We start from the raw sequence: 19,388 nt of genomic DNA on the forward strand, positions 1-19,388 counted from the left end.
TACTTATTAAACCCACAAAAAGTCACTTCTATTAAAACCAAGTAACATACTTAAGTCACGAAATATTATATAATAAGATTAGAATAGATAAGTGTAAAATTGCTATAATTACTAAATAGAAAGTACTTATAACAGTTAAGGAGATATAATCCTTTTTAGGATTTACTAACTATTACTAATAATTTATAAGGAATTTCAGTAAAATTACTATACTACTTATTAAAATCACTAAAAAAGATAAAATCTTTAAATAAAATAATAAGGCCTAGAAAGCTTTTAAATAGCTTAAGATAGCTATTATAAGTAAACCAGTTTTAATTATATTTAACCTAAAATAGTAAGTTAAACTTAAGATAGATGCTTCTAACTTTACCTTAAGAGGACAAATAGGATAATGCAATAATAACGGTATATTATACCTAATAGCTTTTTATTCTTATAAGATATATAAAGTAGAACTTAACTACCCTATCTATAATAAAGAATTCTTAGTAATTATTAATTACTTTAAGGAGTTTAGATATTACCTTAAAGGAAGTAAATATCTAATAAAAGTGTTTATTAACTATAAAAATATAGCTTACTTTATAACGATATAAAAGCTAAATAGATAATAATTATATTACACTAAATATCTATATAAATTTAACTTTACTATAGTATACTATAAAGGTACTAATAATAAATATATAAATACTATTAGTTAATAATATAATTTTAATATAAAAACTATTAAGACTAAATAATAACTTCTAAAAAGGAATTTATAAAGAGACTACTAATTTATATAACCTATTAAAATAATAGTAAAAATAATTGCTATAAAAATAATAAATAAAAAATGCAACTTCCTTTATAAATTTTATTTATACCTATTATATAGACATTAAGGAGTAATAAAAATACTTAAAAGACTATAAGAATAAAGTTATAAGGTTAAAAGAAAAGAAGTTAAGAAAGTCATTAAATAATACAATCTATATACTAGAACTAAAGTATAACGATATAAACCTTATAGATAACTATAACCCTTACCAGTAGTATAATAACCTTAGGACTTAATTATAATAGATTTTATTATAAAGTTACCTTTATTAAAAGAACCTTTAACTAGAATCTTCTATAATAGCATTATAGTTATAGTTAACCGATTTATGAAATTTTTATATTACATTTTATATTAAGAATCTATAGATATAAAATAACTTTTCTATATTTTTTATAGATATATCATTAGTATATATAGACTGCCTAAAGAAATCCTTTTAAATAGAGGAGGCATATTTATAGTAATATTTTAGCAATTACTTATAGACAGATTTAGGCTAAATTACTAACTTATAATAGCATTTAGACTATAAGTTAATAGACAAACTAAATAAATAAACTAAATACTTAAATAATACCTATAATACTATATTAACTATAAATAGAATAATTAAATTAAAAAACTACTAATAGCCTAACTTACCTATAATACTATATATAATAAAAGTATAAAACTTATATTATTATTTATAAACTTTAGATTTATACTAAATATAATGTGGTTAATAAGTAAGTAGGTCATTTAAGTAAGTAGGTCACTTTCCTTAACCTTTTTAACCTATAGCTTAAAAAGCTTAAGCTGCAGTTTAAAAAGGCTGGCTTTTACTTACTAAATTCCTCTCTAGATAATTTAAGAGCTATTTAATAAGTCCTTACATTATAACTGCCTTTACTGCATACATTATAGTGCCAACTGTCCGGTCACTTTAACCTTCCTTAACTATTACTTCTTAATAATTTAGCCACTATCTATATATTAATATCTATCTAATTAATTATTTGCTATACTTCCTATATAGTTATAGTCCTCCCTTTCTATAATTTAGTCCTTTTTGCCTTATAGTGCTGGCTTAATATCTTATTTATATCTTAAAGATTATAAAGCTTAGCCCTTAATAAGATAACCTTATATATAACTGCCTTTATTGCCTTAATAGCTAACTTTAAAGCTTTAATAATAGACTTTAGGGAGCTACTATAATGCCTTTTAATTTGCCTTTTAAGGTATTTAGACTAAAATTAGGCCTTTATTACTATCTTTAGGGTCTTTAAAGCCTATAGTATTAATAGTTAAGTGGCCTCTTTAGGAGGCATTAAGGTCTATAGCTATATATTAAGCTTTAAGATTATAGTTTCTAAATTAAGAGAAATAAATTTAGCTCCTCTAAAACCTCTCTAGATATTACTTTCTATAAAGGTAGCTTTAAATATAGCATAAAAGGCAGAAAAGAACTCAATCTTAGAAATATAAGTTATAAAGTATTTAATTAGATACTCTATTTTTTAGCTATAAGCCTTTTTTAGTGGCCTAAAGTACCTAATATTAAGAGGCTAGAGTAGATAAGATATATAAGTAGGTATATAGAGTGTAATAATTTTATTCTTCTTATAATATCTCTTAAAATCGGCTAAATAGTAGCTTTTATAACTATTAAGGATTAAGAGATAATAAGGATTAGTTAATTAGTTAGTTATAGACTAATTAAAGTACTTTAGTTACTTAAGACCTAGTTTATTATTTATTTACCTATTTTAGCTTATTATAATAACTTAATTATTTAGGAGGTTATATTTTTAGTATTAATTAGTAAGGTAATATTAGCCTGCACTAACAATAAATGGTATAATTAATTAACCTTCTATATTAATTGCCTAAATTATAGTAATCTATTTCTGGTTTTTAGGCTATATTAATTTTAGCCTTTTTTATATTTTTAAACCTATAATAGCCATTCTAGCTATAATAAGGCCTATTATAAAGCCAGTCTTATTAAAGTTCTAGATATTATTTAATTAAATATTATACTTTATAATTATATTCTATATAAGCCTAAACTAGCTATAAATAATAGTTAGATCTTTATATTTAGCTCTTTAATAGTTATATCTTTAAAATAAATATATCTTTAGCTTTAGTTATTGCTTTATAAAGTTATAAGTTTAGCACTTGCTGATAGGTAATATATTACAGTTAGCTAGCAGGGAATTAGCTATTTCTTCTATAAAATGCAGTTATAAGGGAAATCCTTATAAATCTAGGTTAAGAATAAATTAAACTATTATCTACTTCTCTAGATTAGATAGTTTTTGCGATTTTAGAATAGAATTATATTATAACTAAATGCTATAATAGCGGTGATGTAAGGTCTTAAAAGGCACTTTATAGTTAGTTACAGCCTATTATAAATTTAGTTTTAGGTTATTTTAAAGGGCCTAAAGGGCAAGAAGTATTCTAGCTTTATTTAAAGGCTGTAATATATTAAGTTATTAATAATTATCTAATTAAATAGAAATGTTATAAGGTAAGGGATTTTTGACCTACTTACTTAAATAACTTACTTACTTATTACCCACGTTATACTATAATATATAACTAAAAAAATCTATTAATCTAGCTACTATTATTAAAAGTAAAGACCTAATAGACCTATATAAATACCTATAAATAGAACTTAAGTTTATTAGAAAATAAATAAAAAACTACTATAATTCAAAACAGTTAAAGGGACTAACCTTTTTAGAGAGAGATATAGTCTATCTAGCTATAAAAAACATTAAAATAGACCGATTAGCACACAAACTGGACTATAAATTTATCAGACTTTATAAAGTATTATAGAAAATTTCAGAAAATAACTATAAACTGGATCTACTACTAAAAGTTAGACTCTATTTAATCTTTTATATTTTATTACTTGAATTAATAGCAGATATAATATAGGTTAAAACCGGCAATAAACTATAAGAGATCTTTAGACCTAAAGTCTATAAAGTAAAAGCCATTAGAGATATATAAAAAATTAACAGTTAAAGAGAATATTTAATAAAGTAGAAAAACTATCTAAAAAATAAAAATATATAGAAACTACCTAAATACCTTATTAATGCCTAGAGACTCTTAAGGAAGTTCTATTAGAAATAATAGAATTAATAAAAAAAATATCCGCTAAAATAGAATTCCAATTAATTAAATTTACAGCACTATAAAATTAAGCCTTAGAAATAATTAATAACTTAGCCTGCTTAATAGAGAAATTACCCTATTCTTTTAAAGACTATATACTATAAGAAAATAACTTATTACCTTACTCCTTAAGATAATACTTTATTTTTTAAATATAAGCTAAGCAAGCTATAGTTTCTTTAAGAGCCTCTTTAGCTTTTTATTTATTCTCTTTTAACTTTTTACACTCTTTTATATTTTTCAAAACTATAAAATTAATATAAAAAATAGATAAATATATAAAATAATAGACTTATAAAAAGATATAACACTAGAACTATTATAAACTACCTTTATATTTATATAATTTCTATAATAATAAGACTGCTTGTTAATAGCCTTATATATAAGACTATAATAAAAGTAATAAAAATATAGTATAATAAAATCGCCAAATTCGTAAATATATTACATAAAGGCACTAGATTTAGTAGTTTTTATATATTTCTTCTTAAAAACCTAACCTAATATAATAATTAGCAAGATATATATAAATAGAAATAAGTTTAAGTTAGTACTTACAGATATAAACTAATAGAAACGATAAGTAAGCATAGTCTTAGGGATAAGACCTAAAAGAGGAGAGAGATTATATTACAACCCTTACAGTTACATTATATATAACCCTATAAAATTCCCTACTATCTCTATTAATTAAAACTAGACTAAATAAATCTTTTTTAGTCTATCTAATTTAATTAGTTAAGATAGGACTAAAATATAATAATACCGGTCTAGAACTAAGGGATTAATATCTTAGTCCTTAAAGGAAGTATTAATAAATACTTTATAATTAGTAGTATATAGTTTATATTTATTTATACTTTTAGTAAATTAACTTACTAGCTATTAATAAAACTTCTTTATATTAATTAAGCCTAATATATATTAAATCTACTATTAAGAGATATAATACTTTAATAATTGCTTAATATCACGCCCTATATAATCTGCTAACAATAAACCTAGCACGGCTTAATTTATCTACAGTTAGGAACTAACCGTTACATTAAGATTAATTAAATTAATTAATAATAATATTAATATAATATAGTTAATAAGTAAGTAAGTTATTTAAGTAAGTAGGTTACTTTCCTTAACATTTTTAACCTATAGCTTAAAAGCTTAAGCTACAGTTTAAAAAGGCTAGCTTTTACTTATTAAATTCCTCTTTAAATAACTTAAAAACTATTTAATAAGTCTTTATATTATAACTACTTTTACTATATATATTATAGTATTAACTATTTAATTACTTTAACCTTTTTTAATTATTACTTTTTAATAATTTAGCTATTATTTATATATTAATATCTATTTAATTAATTACTTATAATACTTCTTATATAATTATTATCCTTTTTTTTTATAATTTAATCCTTTTTGCCTTATAATATTAGCTTAATATTTTATTTATATCTTAAAGATTATAAAGCTTAGCCCTTAATAAGGTAACCTTATATATAACTGCCTTTATTGCCTTAATAGTTAACTTTAAAGCTTTAATAATAGACTTTAGAGAACTATTATAATACCTTTTAATTTACTTTTTAAGGTATTTAAACTAAAATTAGGCCTTAATTACTATCTTTAAGGTCTTTAAAACCTATAGTATTAATAGTTAAATAGCCTCTTTAAAAGGCATTAAAGTCTATAGCTATATATTAAGCTTTAAGATTATAGTTTTTAAGTTAAGAGAAATAAGCCTAATTCCTTTAAAACCTTTTTAAATATTACTTTCTATAAAAATATCCTTAAATATAATATAAAAGGCAAAAAAAAACTTAATTTTAAAAATATAAATTATAAAGTATTTAATTAAATACTTTATTTCTTAACTATAAGCCTTTTTTAGTACTATAAAGTACTTAATATTAAGAGGCTAAAGTAAATAAAATATATAAATAAATATATAAAAAGTAATAATTTTATAATTTTAATAATATTTTTTAAAATTAGCTAAATAATAGCTTTTATAACTATTAAGGATTAAAAGATAATATTAAGTATTTAATTACTTAATTATAGATTAATTAAAGTGCTTTAACTACTTAAGATTTAGCTTATTATTTATCTATCTATTTTAGCTTATTATAATAACTTAATTGCCTAAAAGGTTATATTTTTAATATTAATTAATAAGGTAATATTAATTTATATTAATAATAAATAGTATAATTAATTAATCTTTTATATTAATTACTTAAATTTTAGTAATCTATTTTTAGTTTTTAGGCTATATTAATTTTAGCCTTTTTTATATTTTTAAACCTATAATAGCTATTCTAGCTATAATAAGGCCTATTATAAAGCCAGTTTTATTAAAGTTTTAAATATTATTTAATTAAATATTATACTTTATAATTATATTCTATATAAGCTAAAACTAACTATAAATAATAATTAGATCTTTATATTTAACTCTTTAATAATTATATTTTTAAAATAAATATATTTTTAGCTTTAATTATTACTTTATAAAGTTATAAGCTTAGTATTTACTAATAGGTAATATATTATAATTAGCTAATAGAGAATTAGCTATTTTTTCTATAAAATATAATTATAAAGGAAATCCTTATAAATTTAAGTTAAGGATAAATTAAACTATTATCTATTTCTTTAAATTAAATAGTTTTTATAATTTTAAGATAGAATTATATTATAACTAAATGCTATAATAGCAGTAATATAAGGTCTTAAAGGGCACCTTATAGTTAGTTATAGCCTATTATAGATTTAGTTTTAAGTTATTTTAAAGGGCCTAAAAGGCAAGAAGTATTCTAGCTTTATTTAAAGATTATAATATATTAAGTTATTAATAATTATCTAATTAAATAGAAATATTATAAGGTAGGGGATTTTTAACCTACTTACTTAAATAACCTACTCACTTATTAACCACATTAAATAAAAATACTAAATATTAATATATATAATTACTTTTAAAAAATTTATTATATTTTAATAAATTACTTAAAAGTATTTATTAATAATAAATTAAATTATTAGATTACTTTCTTATGTAATACCTTAAGATAAATTAAATTTATATATTTTTGCCTTTTTAATGTTAAATATAGTTAACTTAATACACTATTAATTTAAGCAGAATATCTACAGCCTCAGCAACTTACTTGCCTTCTATGGCCCATAGCGTTTTGTATATCCACAAGGACTCCGCTCTTCCAATTACTTACAGCAGGAGAAGAACTATGACTAAATCCAGCAAGCCAAAAGAATCTATCTGCTTCCTCCACAACTTCCGGTCGATTTTCGCCTTCGTCGACATATTCATACACTATTGCAGTATATTCCTTTTCCGTCGATATCGAGCGGCAAAACTTATTGACTTGAAAAATCGGCGGCTTTAGGACTTTAGGCAACTCCAATAATAAATGGCCACTTAACATCGTCCACACATAGCACTTCCTAATGCGTGGGATCGCTACTATCTCCTCCACATGTGCTCCTTAAGCCGATGTATTCGTTTGACGGCCTTCATTGGAAAACCCGTACAGGTTGGTTAAAGCTTCATCTTTAGTTCTTAGGCTGGTATTAACCATAATTGGAGTGGTCGCCTGTTAAATTGCCGTCTTGAGCATTTGAAGAAGGGCAACATTTTGGCATTCCCTCTGGGCGGCAAAGTAGTGATAAAAGTCCGGCTGATTGGCATCCCTGAACTGAGGAAGAAGGTAAGAAAAGGCTAGCTGCACTATAAACATCTGGTATGCTTACCACATTGTGGGCATAAGGGCCATCGGCTCCGAACCACACCTTCCAGATGTATCCATCGAGTCCACCACCAACACGTGTGGAGTGGCTCCAATCAATAGTGGTCGGATCAAAAAGGCATCGCCGGAGGCGCGGCCTCTTGAAGTCTGCAGCAGAGCAACTTGGGGGACTAGATATCAACATGTCATCGCAAAATGCGACTGTTGTCGCTCATGTTTGAGCCTTTTCAAGGACTCTTATTTCCTCCGCTCGACGAAGTTTTGATATGTATTCTTCCATGGCTGTTATTGTGTGTGTGTGTGTGTGTCTGCAAGAGGCAAGATTGAGTGAGTTGCTTGTATTTGGCAACCTACCTTATTGATATACTCTCGCTAAGAAAAAAGGTGGATAAAGTCCATACAGAAACATGTCAACAGCTGTCTTGCAAATCCCCCTCCGCGACAACAGCTACTAGATCCTCGCTTGCGGAACATCCTTTCGACTGAATGCCTCTCAACTCCCGCGGGCTCCGATATTCGACTGGATGACCACGTCAAACATATGCAACGCAAGGCCCAGAAGGCATATCGCAATGGCATCGGCAGTAAGGCACTCTGGGTGGCGACTTCGATAGGCAAGGCGCAATGCAAGCCTCGAAGTATCATCAATATGCCCGCACTTGTCCATAACCGAACTACGTTTGCTTCAGAGGAAGAAAAGCAGAACTGTATCCGCAATTTCATTTGGACAGCGACGAGTGACTGCCCCTCCGGAACTTCCCTTCCCAGACCTCAGCCCTGATCGGGAGGAGCTCGAAATGGATCTGGTCTTGACGGAGCTTTTGATCATTGCCCTGATCTAGAAGCTCCCGTCAAAGAAGGCCTGTAGGGAGGACAACGTCCCCAACGAGGCCCTCAAGCTGTGTCGCACGTTGGTAGCACCTTACATCACTAAGCTCTTCAACACATGCATCAGGCTTGATTACCACGCGGCAGCGTTTAGGAAAGCCATTACGGTAATATTACCTAAGGCTTCCAAGCCTTCCTATGACCGCCTAAATAGCTGGTGACCTATAGCACTCTTATCGTGTCTTGGCAAGCTATTTAAGCGGTTTCTTGCCTAACGCATGAAGAAGCTTGCTTTGGATCACAAGCTTCTTCCCGAGACTCAGTACGGTGCTCCGGGCAGATCAATAACAGACGCTCTTAAAGCCATGTTAGGTGTTATTCGCAAGGCCTGGGCCTGGAAACCAAAGGCGACATATCTCAATTGTACGTCTTGATGGTTGCACTTGATGCATCTGGAGCCTACAATTGTGCTGGTCGCATCTTACTCCTCTAGACTCTTGCCGACCGCGGCGTCGCTACATGGTTCCTCCGCGTTATTCACTTGTTTCTTTCCGACCGCTCCATCGTTCTCAAACTTCCCCAGAGCGTTTCAGACCCTTTCTTGATCAGCATTGGCATCCCCCAAGGATCCCGGCTGTCCCCCCTACTCTTCCTATTCTATACGGCACCGTTGCTTATAATTCTTGCCGAAGAAATTAAGAAGCTGGATTGGCCATATGCTGAGGTTTATATCTTTGCCTACGTGGACGACACTTATATCATGGCTGTCTCCCCCTCCTATGAGGAGAACTGTTCTATCTTGAAGGTGTTCCACGATCTAATCATGAAATGGGCCATAGACGCTTATCTCTCCTTCTCTCCAGAGAAGTCACTGGTGATGCACTTTCAACCTGGCGTGAGTGACGACAAGCAGAAGAGTGACCAACGGAAACGCGAGGCCCTCGGGTTGACCGGCGCGCCAAAGGTCGAACTCCCATGTACGCTACTGCCCGGCATCGACGAGCTCAGGAACAACCCAAAAGGTCTTCAACCGGAGAAGCTTTTGGTTCTTGGGCTTATGTTGGATCCCAAGCTGTCTTTTGAACACCACTTGACACATATCGAGGAAAAGGTTAAGACAGCATTGATGTATCAAAGACGGATATCTGGGGCCAACTGGGGGATGACGCTCGAGAAGACTAGGCAGTATTACATCTGCAAGATTCGGCCTGTTATTTCCTATGCTTGCGCAGCATGGTTTGTCTGGCGTCCATACAAACCGGGTCTGCCGGGTCTGCACCGCTCGTTGCCACCTGGCCAGATAGCACGGCTCCAGAAGCTGCAGTACAAGTGCATCAAGCTGTTGTCCTGGAGAAGGAGTGTTACATTGACAGCATCGAATTCTTCCTCTACCGCATGTCAAGGTCTTGTCGCTCCAAGTCTTTGAAGGTGCGCTGTCACGACTTCTGGTTCAACAAGGTACCCCAACATGACGAGGATGGAAGATTTCATGAGAAGTTTCACGACTACAACGAAAGCGCCTTTGACGTCCTCCAGCGCAACGCGCGAGTGCTAGTCAAAGAAGCCGGAGAACCATTTCAAGATACTTGGAAGTGTCCGCCGACAACAACAGTTCTTGAAGCTTGGATAATCCCGGCAAACCGCAACAGGGCCATCCGACAACAGGCGATTCGGCAGGCGACCGAGGTAAGTAAAGTGATATGGGAAGCCCACCGCAGGGAACGAACAGATACGAAGACCACTACTTATCAGCCTCCCGCATTCAAAGGGGAATGGGGCGGAGAGAGTTTAGCTTACCACCGAGGTATGACGCGACCCGAGTCTACACCTGGCATGCAACTGCGGACTGAGTGCGTTGGACTCAATTGGTGCTTGAACAAGTGCCACGTGTTCAGGGAGGTCAAGTCTCCTGGTTCCGATACGGTCGTCAGGGTCCGAGTTGAAGCTACTTGTACCTGCGGGCACCCCAACCAGACGGTTTATCACATGTTCATGGAGTGTCCTGATCTCCATGATGCCAGGTTACTGTTGATTCGGAAGGTCAAGCATTTCGGATGGGAGACGCTTCTGACAACTAACCTGAAGGTTGCTGTTCACTGGGCCATGATGTATTTCGGGCTTGAACAGCTTTCATTAGCTCGACTAGACGCTATGTCCTATGTCGACTCCGGGAGCTCTTGAGCTCCCACACACGAGACTTGGAAGACGATGAGGTTGCCGGACCAGGTTCACCCATAACTCAATCCTTGCATTCCTCTGTTGGTTTATGCCTTCTTCATCCATTCCATTTCGCGTCTTCAGGGTTCCTCACTCACGTCATTCATCTGACTATGAGGCCCCTGTTTATATTGATGGTGCACTAATGTTTGGCTGTAAGTATCTCCCACCGTTTCCCTCGCTTCCATTCCGATCGAGTGTTGCTCACGTCGTCCATCAGGGTCTTTATGATTGTGGATTGGTCACGTGCTGTGTAGCGTGATCTATTTTCCCCCTCCTTCGCCGACGGTAAGTCCTCCTTCAGCCTTACTCTCTCATCCCGGTCCAACTTACTCAGCCAGTCACGACTTCAGGTCATTGACTTTTGGCGGACCGCCGAACCTACACAAAGTAAGTCCTACCTCCTCTGCCTGCATGTTCATGTCGCTGACCGATGTTAGACTCAATACATTTTCCTCCCGGTACGTCGTTCACTGCTCCGCCATCGCCTCCTTCTCCTCTGCCTCTGTCTCTCTCAGCCAAGCCCGTTTGCCACGACTCTGACATGTCTTAGCAGAACCCCGCGATTACCCCTCTTTCATCCGTAGGTTCGCCCTCTTTCTTCGTCTTCTCCTCCATTGACCATCCTCGGATAGCAGATTTCGCGGTACGCCGTCCCTCTCATCTGTAAGCCCGCAACTGTCCTTCCTTTCAACACTCCTTCGAGTTGCTACTGACTTTATTGTCACGGGTAGTCGCGCTCTCGTGGTTTGAGATCATGACGAGCCTGGTGTGTATGCTACTCTGTCTTACATCAAGCCCTTTTCAGTTGTTGTACCTATGCTAATACTGTTACCTTCAACATAGTCGCAGCGGCTCGGTCTTCCTCAGTACCCTCTCGGCCTGCCACTCGATGCCCTTGAGCCACTCGTCGTACGAGCCGCCGTAAGTTCACTGATTACCAGAATGATATTTTTGCTTACCTTATCAAGTAGGCGAATGGCCTCGATGAATACCAGCTGATCGTAGCCTGGAGCTACCCCTCTGAGCAACTTGCCTTTAAGCTCGTTGAGTTCCCTTATCTCGAGCTTGAGGAATCCTTTGTCGACCAGCCGGTGGTGAGGCTGCAAGACCTCCAGGATCTTGCAACCAAAGGCTGCCAGCTGTAAGTTTATCTAAGTATGTCTCTGTCTTTTCTTGATACTTACTCTTCTGTAGTGACGCGGCTGGCATCGTCCGTATGCTCCCAGGCCGATCCGATTTCCATGGCCATATCACGGAGGTCAGCGTGATCGTCTCTGTTGATAAATAGGTCGATCAAGGGGATCATGTCGAGGTCTTCGGTTAGATAAGCCTCGTTGGGATCGGACTGCAGGCTTCTTCTGAGTAAGTATCCCTCTACCACTTGGTTAGTTCCCACATCCTGTTAGTTTCTAACCCTCGGTCTCGTGGCAGCAGGCATCGTGATGGGGCAGCTGCGGTGTTGTTAGCGATTGCGATCAGAAGGTATGTAGGTATGTTGGCTTTCTTATGATGAAGCTAGGCTAATGTGATAAGGGAAGTCGGGTTGGATGACTTACTGGTGAGTTTGCGGTCCAATGTCTTGTGCTTAGGCTTTGGCTGACCTAGAAGTCGAAGCGTGTTGGACGATTGAAGCGTGGTATGTAAGTTCGCTCTTTCTCTATTGTATCTTCGCCTCTGCCTTATCTTGTAACTAGACGTCATCAATGCTGACCGGTTTGTAGGTTACAGGGGTCAACACAAGAGTAGGCATGCGATCGTGACCGTGATACCTTGTACTGATAGCTGACTTGAAATGTCTTAGCCTTTGAAGTGGGGTGGCAGGAGGAAGATTCCGGCCAGCTGAAGAGCAAGTAAGTATGTGTTTCGCCTCCTTGTGAATCTGCATCACTGACTCTTGATGACAGGGCTCTCCAGCTGAATTGAGTGCATCTAGGTTCAGGCTGTAATTGAGGCAGCTAACTTAATGATATTGACTTAATGAAGCTTTGCCACCTAGGAGGCAAGGAACGTTTAAATTATGGTAGAGTTTGGAGATGCTTGGATACCTTTCGGGGCTGATATGCAAACTTAAAAAAATAAAAACGTGCTCAGGCACACCCCAACCTGCTGTTCCCTGCCTGTCTGTTTGCCTGTGAAAGTCTACAACCTTACCTTGCAACTATCAGTTAAGTTAGGCAGAGGGTCTTGTTTCTTTCCTTTAATTGGCTTCCTCTTACGGAAGGCCAAATCGACATCTATGCCAAAATTCATCTCTTAGTAGGCCGACCCTATACCGTATAGTACCGTAATTAATATTCCTTATAATTCAATATAAGTAAGGTAAATATAGATCTAATTAATTATAGCCCTTTACTTAAGAAGGTTATATAGCTTTATATAACTTTATAATAGTTATTATTAATCTTAAGTTTAGCTTTATTTTTATCCCTTAAATTTATTATACCTTATAAAGTAAAAAATCCTTACTTTTAATATATTATATTTATCTATAATTACCCTCTATAACCTAATATATATTTTATTAAATTTATATACTTTAAAGCTTTATTTTTATTTTACTTTAAAGTAATTTAAAGTATATTCTCTCTTTAATTTTATACCTAAAGCCAGACTATTAAGGCATTAAGCTTTAGCCTATATTAACCCTTCTCTTACCTTACCTTTATACCCTCTTATACCTTTATATTATATTAATTAAGGTTATATAATTAAAGGCTTTATTTTTATATCTTTTTTATCTTTTATTTTTTATATTTTAATATATTATATAAATAACTTAAGGCTAATATTTAATTAAAAGATCTATTTAGATATTATAAAGATTTATATAATTTTATAATATTATATCTCTCTATAAAACTATAAAGGCTAAAAGAGAGTGCTTAGCCTATAAAGCTAAAAAAGCCTATCTTATAGAAGAGATTAAAGCTAAGTATATTACTATAGAGAAGGCTAAGGCTAAATATATTATTACTAAAAAGGCTAAAGCTAATTATATTACTACTAAAAAGGCTAAAGAGAAATATATTACCTTTAAGAAGAAGCTTAAAGCTAATTATATTACTATTTAGAAGAAAAAGGCTAAAAAAGCCTATATTACTGCTAAGAAGTTTAAAGTAAAGTATACTAAATTAAAATAGTATTATAATAAGCTTATAGAAATACTTACTTATATTAAGAAAGAAATAGATAATAAAGCTTTTAAAGAGGATTATATTATTAAGAAAAAGTAACTTAAATGTTAGCTATATATCCTTAAATGTAATAATAATAAAGACTATAGAGCTATAAAGGAAGCTCTATAATATAACTTTAGTAATTATATTTTTAAGTATTTAGCTAAAGAGGTTAATAGAATTTCTACCTCTATCTTTAACTATAAGGCTAAATGCCTTTCTATAAACCTATAGTTAACTATTTAGGTATATATAAATGCATTAAAGAATTATTTCTATAAAGGCCTTATATATATAAAGTTTAATAAAAATAAAGTAAAATATTTAATTACTTTCTATTTTATATTATATTATATTAATTTATATAGCTTTTTAAAAAGCCTAACTTACTTTTTTTATATAAGAAAAAAGGTAAAAACCTTAAGGCTAAATATATACTTAAATTTTTATTATAAAATGCTAATACTATACTTTACTATTTATATAGATTTATAATACTTAAATTACTTCTATATAATAAGTATATATTTAGTAATAATACTTTTATCTATTACTATATTATAGCTCTATTTAAGGGCTATATTAATTACCTTTAGAACTATTTAGAATTAAATTATAGCTATATTAAGGATATATACTTATAGTGCCTTATATATCTCTATACTAACTTATTTAATAATAACTCCTAAAAAGTATAAGGCTATATTTAATGCTATTTCTATTATTAGTAGTAATAATAGCTCTTTATTTAACAGTAAAGAGGACCTTATAAATATATTAAAGGACTTTACTAAAAAGGAGTGTTATAAACTCTCTTAATTCTTCTATAAGGTTACTAACTATAAAAAGAAAAAGAAAAAGTCTAAAGGTAAAGGTAAATCTAAATCTAAAAAGGTAAAGGGCAGTAAATAAGATATTTTAATTCTATATATAACTATTTAAAATAGTACTAACTTCTTTTAGTTATCTATAATTAGTTTTTAGGTCTTTATTTTTATAAAAATATAGCTTATAGGTTATAAATTATAACCAGTATTATAAGTATATAGAGCATTATAAAGCATTATAGGCTACTATAAATAACTATAAGGCATATAAAGTATTATAATACCTAATAGTAAAAGTTTAATATTTTTATTAACTTACTTTATTAATTAATTATATCCTTAAATTATATCTATAATAAATATATATATAGATTTTATAGTACTTTATAACACCTTATAATACCTTGTAATTCCTTATTATAAGTAATTTTAAATATTTTTCTTAGTGTTACTAGCTATAGTTAATATAATATACTTATATACTATATCTTAAGGCTATATACTATAGTATAAGGCTATATATTATTCTTTACAGTCTTATTGTTATGACCTAATGTAGTCTTATGCACATGCGTATATACCCTACTATTTTTCGCTAATTAGGAGTTACCTACCCTATACCAGTTGAATATATGCCATTTGACTTATATGACGAACAGTTATAAATAGAGTCAAACTAACTATATTTAACTTATATATACTATAATATATATATATATTTATTTAGCACTAAATAAAACTTAATTAACTAGCTATTAATAAAACTTCTTTATATTAATAAGCCTAACTTATATTATTTAATTATTAAAAGATATAATAACTAAGCTAGGCTTAGTATATATGCCTTATATTTCTATAAATATAAAACCTAATATAGATTAGTTTCCTATTTAAAACCTATAACCGTTATATATTAATAGCTCTTATTTAGTATATACTGTATATATATTAAGTAATATTATACTGTTAAGATATCTAGCAATATTAGTATCTCTATACTGCCTTATACTAGAGTACTATCTAGTAATATTAAAATAGCAGCTAAAATTTAATAGCTTTATAATACTATTTATAACTTATAGGTGCAGATAAACTTATAACCTGCTATAACTAATAAAGGAGGTAATTATAAGTATTACAGAAGGGACTTTAGAGAAGCACTTAAGCTACCTAAGCTAAAACTATTTAAAGGACAGGTAAGTAATATAATTCTATTTTTTATCTAAATAAAAGGATACTTTTAATTATTTCTTAATAAGCTAGATAGCCTTATAAAGAAGCTACTATTTACTATACTATTAATTTAAGGAGATGCTAAGAACTGGTTTAAACCTATTATAAGGGATTACCTTAAGAATAAAGAAAACCTCTAGAATTAAGATACCTAAAATATCTTTAGAAACTAAAAAAATTTTAAATAAATACTTAAAGATAATTTTAAAATAGTTAATAAAGAATGATAGGCAATAGCTAAATTATTTATACTTTAATAGTATAAGTTATATATAACCTATTTAGCCAAGTTTTAATAGCTAGCTGCTAAAACTTAATAAGATAATAACTTACTTATAGAAATCTACTACTAAAGTCTAAAAGAAGAAGTTAAGGATAAACTATATTTAGCCAATAGGCCTAAAGACCTAACTATATATATTATTATAGTAGTTAAAATTGATAAATAATAGTATAAATGCAAAAGAGAGAGAGCTAACTATAAAAGGGGAAATAATTTTAACCCTTATTACCTTAATTAATAATAAAATAATAATAACTAAGGTAACTTTTAAAACTAATAATAGCAATAAGGAAGTAATTAAAATAATACCTTATATAGATTATATAAAGGACTGATAACTCTAGAAGTTACCTAAATAGATAATAGAAATTGCAGACTATATAATATATCTAAATATAAATATTATAACTGTAATTAGTTTAGATATATAGTATAGTAATATCTATAACCTAAAAGACTATATAACCTTAATTATAATAAGTAAATATTAGGACTAATATAATAGCTTGAACTTTAGATAGCTATATAAATCTAAATACTAGAAATAATATAAAGCAGTTATAATGGATAATTTAATAGAGAAAATGAAATTATATAGTTAGAACCTAAAGAAGAAGGGAAATTAAGAAAGAAAAATAAGTTATATACTCTAGAAGAACTTAAATAAAAAAGAATCTAATAAAATAAACTGTAAAATTAGAGATACTATAAATATATATAAGACCTAAAGAAGTAAGAATACTTTAATAAGAAATAGAAAGAATAAAAAAAAAAAGTAAATAGAAAGAAACTTAAAGAATTTAAGAAATAACTAAAGATAAAAAACCTATAAATATTAAGAGTTATTAGAAAAGGAAAAGCTATTATCCTTAATATAAAAGAATTAAGTAAACTATTTAAATTAATAGATAGTATTTTTATTAAGATAATACTTTAAAATAAAAAAGAATAATAGAAGTAAGAAGTTAAAGTAAGAGACTAATTCTAATAGAAAAAATAATAAAGTTCTTACAGTATAAGATATAAAGGCAAGAATGCCAGAATAACTGCTTAATATCTCTATAATTAAGATAAATAGATCTTATAGAAATAGAAGTAACCCTATAAAAAGGAAATTAATAAAGATGGCCTAAAGATTTATAATATATAGAAAGATATCTATATATAGGAAGCCAGAAAGCATTAAGATATAGAAATAGAAACTAAAATCTACATTAAAGTATATTACATTAATAACACATTAAACCCACTATACTTAAAACCTATCTTTAATATATAAGATAATATATAAATACTGCTAATATACCCTTAATATAATAAGATAGCCTAGGTTTTATATAAAAACCATTAATATAAGCAATATAAGCTAGATAAAATAGATAATAACTGTTTTTTTATAACTATAAATAGAATACCTAATAATAAACCCTATTTAATAAATAAAATAAAAGGATACTTAATATACCTTTAATATAACTACCTTAAAGTAATAGAACTATAATTTAATATAATACTCTATAGAAAGGTATATAAGGTTAATAAATTAACGTAAGAAATTAAAGAAAATATAAAGATTATTAAAGATATAAAAAAAGAATTTAATAAAATCACTTAAAGAAAATATAAATATCTCTAAAAGAAACCCTTAATTAATAATACTAACTTAAAAAATACTAAAGAGTTATAATATTAATAGGAGGCAGATAGCCTATATCTAATATAAGATATCCTATTAGGATAGAAATAACTAAATAAATGTAAGACTTTAGATAAAAATTTAGAAGAAAAATACCAATAATAGTTATTTAATAAGAAATTTCTTAACAACTGCCTTAACAGAGAAGGATATAATAATAATAACTGTAAATAAATACACTAAGATATATCAGGAAAAGTTATATACTATCTATAATTAAGCTATAAATAAGCCAATAAACTAGACAAAAATAACTTAAACTAATAAATATATTAAGACTATATAAAGATCCTATACTATAATGCCTAATACTAAAAGTTTAGATTAAAAGAAAATAGCTAAATGTTTAAATTAATTATAAAGCTAAATAAAATTTTATTAACCTAAAAATAGTTATATAGTTAAAGCTACTATAAAGAAAGAAAAAGAAACCCTACCTACTAATTAATATAAAAAGATAACTATTTAATTATAATAATAGAATTATTAATTAAGAGATTAATTACCTTAAGGTCTTTATCTAAAAAAAAAATTAGGAAATAAACTTTAATATCCTTCCTTTAGATTAAGAAGTTAATATCTTTTTAAATATTAATTAGCTATAAAGGAAGAACCCCTATATTAACTAAAAGACTGGTTAAATTACCTTTTCTAGTAATACCAATAGAAATAATAGGATAATTATAATAAACAATAAGAGATCTTAAACCCTAACTAATAAAGACAGTATAGGTAAGTATAAAGTAAAGAATTTACTACCTCTAACAGGAGTTAAGTATAAATATATAAAAGGCAAAAAATAATAAAATTAATAAATCCTAGGGCTCCTTAAAATATAACTATATAGCCTAAATAAATAACTATAAATCTAAAAGGAACTTAAAAAAAAAAAACAGTAAGACTAACTTAAAAATATACTAGAAAAATACTATATTTATAAGAAACTATTTAGTAAAGAACTTAAAATAAAAGTACTATAGTATAGCTGCTAGGATTATAAGATATAGCTTAAATTAAAAGACTTACTACTCTAGAAGATTTATAACCTTAATAAAAAGGAATTAATAACTTTAAAGGAATACCTAAAAATAGAACTAATAAAAGGAAATATTAAGATATCTATATTATTAATAGGATTTCTAGTAATATTTATTTTTAAAAAAAATAGAAAACTATAATTTATTATAGACTATAGAAAGTTAAATGCCCTTATAATTAAAGATAGGACCCTATTTTTGCTTATTATAAAACTTAAGGACTGTCTATAAGGTAAATAGATCTTTACTGCTTTAGACCTTAAGGGGGCTTATAATTTAATCTGTATTAAAGAAGGAGATAAA

At 29.2% G+C, this 19,388-nt stretch overlaps 2 protein-coding genes; both read left to right on the forward strand.

Annotated features, from left to right (window-relative positions):
• Positions 1-3,054: 3,054 nt before the first annotated feature.
• FFUJ_05555 (uncharacterized protein) lies at positions 3,055-8,566 on the forward strand (the record flags this gene model as incomplete). XM_023578778.1 has 2 exons in its annotated part: positions 3,055-3,059; positions 8,203-8,566. The coding sequence occupies 2 exons, from the start codon at positions 3,055-3,057 to the stop codon at positions 8,564-8,566; spliced, it is 369 nt and encodes a 122-aa protein (XP_023432809.1).
• A 325-nt stretch (positions 8,567-8,891) lies between these two features.
• FFUJ_05556 (uncharacterized protein) lies at positions 8,892-16,036 on the forward strand (the record flags this gene model as incomplete). XM_023578779.1 has 13 exons in its annotated part: positions 8,892-8,987; positions 9,107-9,849; positions 9,918-10,299; positions 10,351-10,721; positions 11,172-11,220; positions 11,271-11,291; positions 11,384-11,413; positions 11,466-11,496; positions 11,565-11,599; positions 11,677-11,754; positions 11,805-11,974; positions 12,028-12,091; positions 16,028-16,036. 13 exons carry the CDS (start codon positions 8,892-8,894, stop codon positions 16,034-16,036), a joined length of 2,079 nt encoding a protein of 692 aa, XP_023432810.1.
• Positions 16,037-19,388: the final 3,352 nt, after the last annotated feature.

This window comes from Fusarium fujikuroi, chromosome FFUJ_chr06, assembly GCF_900079805.1.
Source record: "Fusarium fujikuroi IMI 58289 draft genome, chromosome FFUJ_chr06".
Lineage (NCBI taxonomy): Eukaryota > Fungi > Ascomycota > Sordariomycetes > Hypocreales > Nectriaceae > Fusarium > Fusarium fujikuroi.